The sequence below is a fragment of the Mus caroli genome, chromosome 7 (genome assembly GCF_900094665.2).
Source record: "Mus caroli chromosome 7, CAROLI_EIJ_v1.1, whole genome shotgun sequence".
Classification (NCBI taxonomy): domain Eukaryota; kingdom Metazoa; phylum Chordata; class Mammalia; order Rodentia; family Muridae; genus Mus; species Mus caroli.
The window spans coordinates 83,279,468-83,287,539 of record NC_034576.1 but is presented as its reverse complement, the minus strand read 5'-3'; the positions used below and the strand labels follow the sequence as shown (position 1 = coordinate 83,287,539).

Here is an 8,072-nt window from a genome sequence, read left to right as displayed (position 1 = left end):
TTTTTTTTTTTTTTTTTTTTTTTTTTTTTTTTTTTTTTTTGAGATAGTGCCTGGCTCTGCTGCTTAGGTTGATGTGGCCTCAACTTATCTTCCCCTCAGTCTTCTGCAAAGCTAGGGCTACAGGCACACAGCATCACGCTCAGCTTTTGGTTTGTGGTGGTGGTGATGAGGCCTCACTGTGTAGCCCAAGCTGACCTTCAACTCATATCCTCTTCCCTGAGCCTTCTCTGTGCTAGGATTACAGGCATACACTGCCACTCTGGGCCATGATTGCTTTTTAAAATAGTAAATGCCTACGGTTGAATTTCTAATCCAAGAGTGGTTTTTAAAGCCTCCGGCAGCCACCATGCTCTTTATGGGCCTTGCATCTGACTGCATTAGTTACCTCACATAAGTGAAGCTGTGGACTTTTTATCTATTGTCACTGGCTTGGCCATTCACTTAACATAATGTCCTAGAGATTTTACCACATGACAGGATTTCCTTCATTTTTAAGGCTGAATAATATTCTATTGTCTGTGTGTACCACATTTTGTTCAGCCCTTCATGCATTGATGGGCAGGTGCTGTTTCCGACTCGAAGCTATTGTGAGCAGTGCTGTACCAAACAGGTGTGGACCTCTCCCTGCGTGCCTGCTTTCTTCCTGTGTGTGCCCACAAGTGGGGTGGAGGGAGGGCCACGTGGTAACTCACGTTCTGGCTGTACAGGCTCTGCAGTACTGTTTGTCATTGTGGTTGCAAATCGTTCTGATACATTGTTGCCATAGTTCCAGCAGGACTGGTGAATGTGGGTAAGAGCCCAAGCTACCGCTCCCTGCCAGCCATGATTGTATAAAATACCTCCATAAGGGCTGGAGAGATGCTCAGTGACTAAGAGCACCCAGGCCAGACAGCTGACAATCATCTGTAACTCCAGCTCCGGGGGGTCCGATGCCTGATTCTGGCCTCCATATAAACACATGCTCACACACGCAGACTACACACACACACACAAACACATACTCTTTTTTTTTTTTTTTAAGTTTATGTTTCTTAGGTTTCTGATTGAGGGGTTGTGTTTTTGGCAGGTTTGATTTTGGTGTGATTTGAGTATGGCTTGTGATCCCCCCACCCACCCCCCCGGTCAGTTTTTCGACTGATTCTGTTGTGGTGTTTGGTTTGTGTGGTTGTTCTGACATTTGCAGTCCCCTAGTCTCTGACCTGGATTCTTCCCGTCTGTCTGTCATCATTTCCCACGAATCTTCCCCTGCCCCTCTGTTTGCATCTCTTCTCTCTCATTTGCTGCTATGGGCATAGAAACTAAAAGACTAACCAAGTGCATTCACACTAATTACTGCACAAAGCAATTATCCTTAGGAAGGAGGCGTTCCAAGCAGGTAAGGTGAAACCAGCCCGTTTCTGAGCACAGATTCTGTGAGCGCTCCTTTATCCCCTTGGAGACCTCTTGGGCACCCTAACTCGTTCTCCACTGTCTGTAGTGGGCCACAGCTCTGGAGATATGGCGTGATTGCTCTGTTCTCCTGGGGAGCAGCATAATCATACTTATTGTTGGTGCTGTGTGGCTTCCTTCATCCTTAAGTACATACATTCTCAGTCCAGTAAAGCAACCTTGCTGACCCCCTCTGCTTCCTCACTCATCTCTCACAATCCTCAAACACCCTCCCCCTCCCCAAGAACTGGGTTTCTCTGTGTAGCCCTGAGTATCCTGGAACTCACTCTGTAGACCAGGCTGGTCTCAAGACACAGGGATCTCCCTGCCTCTGCCTCTGCCTCTGCCTCCTGAGTGCTGGGATGGCAGGTGTGCACCACCACACCCTGCTCCTTTTCTCACTGACTTTTGACTTGCTGCTTCAGGGCGGGGCCATCTGGTCTCACCATTTCAGGCTTTGGTGGCCTTCTCATGGGCCCTCTTGGAACAAATTGCAAGTGCTTCAGGGAGGGGTGACCATTTCTCTCTCCAGGCGTCAAAGCAGACACCACAGCAGGATGCTTTGCCAATGGCACTGCCGCTCCAGGCGAACTTAGATCCAGAACCTTCTTCCAGGCACCCCTAGTGCCCCCTCCCCCATCTCAGAATCTCATTACCTAAAAACTCAAAGCTCACACATACGGTGTTGTGTTTCAACAGATTTAAAAATGTTATCTTCGAAATTGGTCCAACAGAAGAAGTTGGAGACTTTGAAGTAAAGGCCAAGTTCATGGGAGTTCAGATGGAGACTTTCATGTTGCACTATCAGGTGGGTGTGCACAGGCTCGGGCCTGACGCTCTCCGATGAGGTGGGAGAAGAGATAAGAGAAAGCCTTTGGGGAGAGCTTTGTGTATTCAGAGAGCTCGGCAGGTGCCTAGTTGGGAGAAGCCAAGGGTTTGGGGAGTTGGGTGTGGTCTGTGTCCTCTGAGAGTCATCTGGTGCGTGTGTTAGAGTGCACTGGTACCTGAACCTTCACTCCCTGCGCCCTGATGAGCTGGTGCCTGGCCTTGAAGGAGGTGCCTGACCACCAGTGTTAGCAGTAAGAGGTTCTTTGCTGCTCTGTACTTGAAATCTCTCTGTTTTCATTTGTATTTGATATGGATACCTTTTGTTAGGAATATTACTAAAAATTTGTGAATACATTGCCTCTTTGTAATTCTGAGTCACATTTTAAATTCAAAATTAACTCTGTAGCAATTTTATAACGTAACTATCCCTATTTTTTTTTTTTAAGTTTCTTTTTTTTTTTTTTTTCTGGTGCTTAGGTTTGACCCTCAGCACTTGTGCTTGCTAGGCAGGCTGTTTCCCACTGAGCTCAATTTCCAATCCCAAATACCTGATTTTGGGGAGTGGGAGGAATCTTACGTAGCCCAAACTATCCTCAAATCCACTATGTAGTTGAGTCTGGTCTTGAACACGTGATTCCCCTGTTTCTCCCAATTGCTGGGATTATAGATATGTGCCACCATGCCTAACTGCCTAAATATCTATTTTTGCACTTTAAAAAATGTACCCAATAAGGATGGTGACACGCACCAGTAATCCAGCTCTCAGGAGACAGAGGCAAGAGAATTCAGAGTTTGAGGCCAGCCTGGACTTCATTGTAATTCCAGGCCAGCCTGTATAGTGAAAGCGATCTTCAAAATCCAAAGCCAGAAATAATCAGACAATTGAAAGGATTCATGAGCGGTGTCCAGACCCAACTATGTGTGTACCACATAGTAGGCCTCTTACGGTTTTTGTTGGTTGGTTTCTTTTTCTTTTTTTTTTTTTTTTAAAGATTTATATATTTATGTATGTAGCTGTCTTCAGACACACACCAGAAGAGGGCATCAGATCCTATTACAGATGGTTGTGAGCCACCATGTGGTTGCTGGGAATTGAACTCAGGACCTCTAGAAGAGCAGTCAGTGCTCCTAACCCACTGAGTGACCTCTTCAGCCTGGTTGGCTCATTTCTTTTGCAATGCTGAGAATCAAACTTTGAGCCTCACACATGCTCTACTGCCAAACTGCTCTTCCATGTCTCACCACACCCTGCCCTGCTTGCCACTGCTGTGGTCTAGCAAACCAGGCTGGTGCCTGTCTGTGAGCAAGCGTTCCGACTTCTGCACAGGATGCTCTCCCCTCGTGGAATCAGCCTCCCTCCCTCTGCTCCCTACCTGCCTCCTGCCTCCATGAAACAGTGAGCACTGGCACACGCTGCCCCCCTGCAGCCACAGTGATGGCCCTTCCCCTTGACTCAGCAGCCCTGAGACATCCTCTGTTGACAGTGCGAGCTGACTCATTTCCCTGCCACCCCCAAAACTGGGAACTCCTGAGACAGTATGTCTTAGTCATCTGTACCTCCCTGTTGGTAACCAGTAGTCTCTCAGTAACTGTGAAAGGATTTCTTCACACACTATAACTAAGCAAACTGCATACAGTCCCTGTTCCATTGGTGTCACTGCCAGTGCAGGCCAACCAGTCTGCTAAGGAGACTGTACACTGCTGCTCAGATTCAGGAACTGGTCTGCCTCATAGGTGCCTGGGGTTAGGGTTAGGCTAGGCAGAGAGGACACTGCGGTCCCTTCATGCCCTTCCTCATCACCACTCACCAGTTTAGTGGTAGCGACGACAGTGCTGCCGTAAGCCGTCAGGACTGCAGAGAACATTAGAAAACAGCCGATCATACCTGCTCACCCCAGAGCCAGCTCTTTCCTGATGGCCTTGCCACCCAACACTTTGAGCCTCAGCAGCTCATCTCTAAAGTTCAGATAATTATGCTTCATAAGGTTTTTGTAATGCCTTGAAAAGATAGTGTGTAAGGTGCCTAACCGAGGCCACACACAGGCTCGGTGCCCGATGACTGCTCCTCCTGTTCTGCTTGCATTTACATTAGACAACCTTTCTCATGCGAAGTTGAAGTTGGAGTCATATTCAGTTTACAAGAGACCCTGGGTTCAGTCTCCTGAAAACAAAGGACTCCAGTAGACTGCAGAGCTGGAGATGTAGTTCTGTTGGTAGAATGCTTGTTTGGCAGGCACAAACCCCTGGGTTTGATCTCAGCACTGTAGAAACTGAGCCAGGCAGCACCTACCTGCCATCCCACCATGGGGACAGGAGTATTCGGTCAGCCTGTGCAAAAGTGCCAGGGGTGGAGGCAGGGCGGGGGCGGGCAACTGGTAGGTACTGAGACATTACAGGTCATTCTCATTTTCATTTCTCATTCTCATTGGCATATTTCATAAATTGAAATGCCTTTACTTTTTCCATGTGTATTAAAACCTCGAACCTACATCTGAAACAATGGGGAAATGCCATCGTAACTTCTTTTTAATTAATCATCCCTTTACATTTCAAATCATCCCCCTTCCCGGCTACCCTCAACAAACCCCATCCCACCTCCCCTCTCCCCTCTCCGCCCTCCCCTTTGCCTCTTGAGGATGCTTCTTCACCCACTCACCCGTGCCCTGCTCACCGCTCCAGCGGCCCCTTCCGTTGTAACTTTTGAAATAAGCTTTAAATGTATTTTAACTGAACATAACTCCTAATTTTCCTTTGTGTTTAGAATCTTTTACTATAAACTAAACGATACCCTAAGACTAAGTTGTAGGCTCCCTGTTGCTCCAGCACCCAGGGTAGCCGGCGCCAGGGCGGTCGTGCCCTGTAAAGCTCCGCACTGAGAAGTGTGTCTCCATTTCACACCTGGCACAGAAGTCCTGCCTCGCCTCTCCTGGATCGTGGGGTCCTTCCTTTTCTTGTTCTGGATTCGATGGTGAAATTGTTTTGCTTTGTTTTTTAAACAGGACTTGCTGCAGCTACAGTATGAAGGAGTTGCAGTTATGAAATTATTTGATAGAGCCAAAGTGAACGTCAACCTCCTGATCTTCCTTCTCAACAAAAAGTTCTATGGGAAGTGATGGCTCGTTTGCCCGCCGCCCAGAAGAGCTAACAAAACGGCAGCACCCCACGGCTGTCTTTCTAGGATCCTCCATTATTCCTTAGAAGCAAGGACCTGGTCCAGCGGCGCCTCAGTTCACACTCCCTCTGACGGACGTCAGTGCCCTCTCCCTTCTCCTTGTGAAGCCGTAAGCCTGGCTTCCCCTCAACCCTGCTCCCTCATTTTCTCTCATCATGTAGGAAAGGGTGGAATCCCCTCCCAACCCCTTTCTGTTAAAGCCTCCTAAGTGGTCATTACTACTTTGTAGACATTGGTGTTTGTTTTACTTAGCAATAAGAATGGTGAAATTCAAATTCTCGTTTAGAAGTGAAAGCTGTCAGGTTGATAGCAAGCATGCACATCAAATTCACCAGAAGTACAACCCATCAGCGCAGTCAGAGGATGGCGTCTGATGGGCAGAGCTAATCCAAGTTACTGTTCTCTGTTCAAATGAAGCAGCTTCAGGAGAAAAAGAGCAATTACTTTTGAATTCTCCTATAAATCTGGACAATACCGTTAGCGCAGAGCCCTTCCTGGTGAAGGCGAACCCACGGTCAGAGCAGGCCATTTAAAGACTGAGTGGGCGGGGCACTTACCATCCCTCCCACAAAGGATAGCTTCCCCAGCTCAAAATGTAACTGTTTCTAAACTGTATTCCAAGAGTGCCTTACCAAAGTATAAATTTATTTCTTAAAATGTGAGTAATAGGAATTTTAAAGATTTATATAATGCTTTTGAACACTCTGAGAAAGGGTTGTTTTTTTTCATTGGGTTAATCTGTATATCTGAATTCTTGAAGCTTTTCTCTAGCCTACAGTAGGGTCGATCTGCCGAGCTGCTGAGTAACCCTGCTTGATTTTAGCAACAGGAGACAATCCATGCCATGCTTTTAACCTGAGAAACCTGGACCCTTAGGCTCTGACTAACAAAGACAGTTCAGCTCCAGTCACTGAACTTGGAATCCTTTGTCTTTGGATTAAAAGTTATAAACTTAAAAAAAAAAAAAAAAAAAAAAAAAAACTCTTTATTCAAAAAGATGGTTAAATCATGCTACTGAGCCTGTGATGTCATTGGTATTCTTGCATAAAACTTAAAAATTAAATGAACGTTGCAGAGTTTACTGGTGTATAGAAAAGGCCAATAAGCTGTTTTAATTGGTGACAGATCATGCGGTATGTCCCTATTACAAATGTAAGTCTTGGAGAAGGGTCCTTCCTGTGGTGTCCACATGTGCAGGTTTAGGTAGAGGTCTCAGTGAGTGGACGCAGGTAGCGGTGGGTGCCGAGAAAGGATCTGCCACCACCGTGACATTGTGCTTTCGAACAGAGTTTTCTGAGAAAACATTTTCAAGTTAAAGGAAAATGCTAAGTCTGGCATGGTAGTCAACACCTATAATCTCAGCCCTCAGAGGCTGAGGAAGAAAGATCACTAAGTCACGGCCAGCCTGGGCTACATAGCCCCACCCTGTCTCCAAAAAAGAGAAAGAAAAAGGAAAAAAAGAAAAAGATCCTGTTACAACCATCATCACCTCAAAAACAAGGTTAACAGAGGTATCAAGTGAGTCTTTTTTTTTTCTTTTTTTTAAGACAGAGGTGATGGGGTCTCTGTTGCCTTGGCTGTCCTAGAACTCTGTGTAGATCACGCTGGTCTAGAGCTCACAGAGATCAGAACTCTGTGTAGATCACGCTGGTCTAGAACTCAGAGATCTGCCTGCATCTGTCTCCTAGTGCTGGGATTAAAGGTGTGAGCCATTATACCTGGCTTTCAGGTATGTTTTCTTAAAAAGACTGCCATCACAAATGTCCTGGGGCCTCCTGCAAGACAGTAATGAATCCAGGTTATAGTGCCTTCGATGTCTCGGTTCCCTGGAAGGATGCTCCTTCCGTGAATATGTAGTAGAGCTGTGCCACATGCCCTTTGAAGATCTTCATGGCTGCTGTGAGACCCTGCTTAGGCAGCACCGAGTCACCTGGTGAGCCTCAGGCTGGCACACTAAGTTGTGCCGGGCTTACATTATTTATTAGCTGTAGCCATTTCTGTCTTGGCTCTCACCTCCTCTGCCCTTCCCTCTGAGCAGCCATAGTGACATTTACTATGAATTTACTTCCTCCCAAGAATTTGGACTGGCCGTCAGATCGTTGCTACATACAATTGCCTTTGTATCTTCGTATGAAATAAAAGGTCATTTGTTCCTGTTTGTGTTTATTTTTCTTGGTTTTATTGTTAGTTCCTGTTAGACGGCGTTAACTAGAGTAAGATTAAATCACCCCCACTCCTTTGTAGTCTTTTTAAAAGAAGAGCAAACCAAGCCTGCCTTTGGATCACAGACTATCTCTTTCACATTTTATTTATTGTGTGGATATGGAGGTCAGAGGACAATTTGGGAGTCAGCGCTCTGCTCCCACCATGTAGGTCCAGGGGTCAAATTCAGGTTGTTGGGTTTAACAGCTCACTGATTGTGGGCCATTTTTGTTTTTTGTTTTTTTTTTTAAAGATTTATTTATTTTACATATATGGGTGTTCATACAGTGCATGTCAGAAGAGGGCATCAGATCCTATTGTACATGGCCGTGAGCCACCATGGAGTTGCTGGGAATTGAACTCAAAGCAACTAGAGGAGCAGTCAGTGCTCTAATTGCTGAGCCATCTTTCCAGCCCCCAGTTATGGACTAGTGAGTCATTT

At 46.2% G+C, this 8,072-nt stretch overlaps 1 protein-coding gene across 2 annotated transcripts in view; it reads left to right on the top strand.

The window, feature by feature from the left end:
* Positions 1-7,586, top strand: part of Iqgap1 (IQ motif containing GTPase activating protein 1) — a 104,738-nt gene extending 97,152 nt beyond the window's left edge. The window contains exons 37-38 of one of the 2 annotated variants that reach the window (XM_021168910.1): positions 2,128-2,236; positions 5,256-7,586. In XM_021168910.1, the coding sequence (XP_021024569.1) occupies positions 2,128-2,236; positions 5,256-5,369 (223 nt within the window). In that variant the 3' untranslated portion in view covers positions 5,370-7,586. The remainder of the gene's footprint in view (positions 1-2,127; positions 2,237-5,255) is intronic. The other variant, XM_021168909.2, reaches the window with a different exon arrangement.
* Positions 7,587-8,072: the final 486 nt, after the last annotated feature.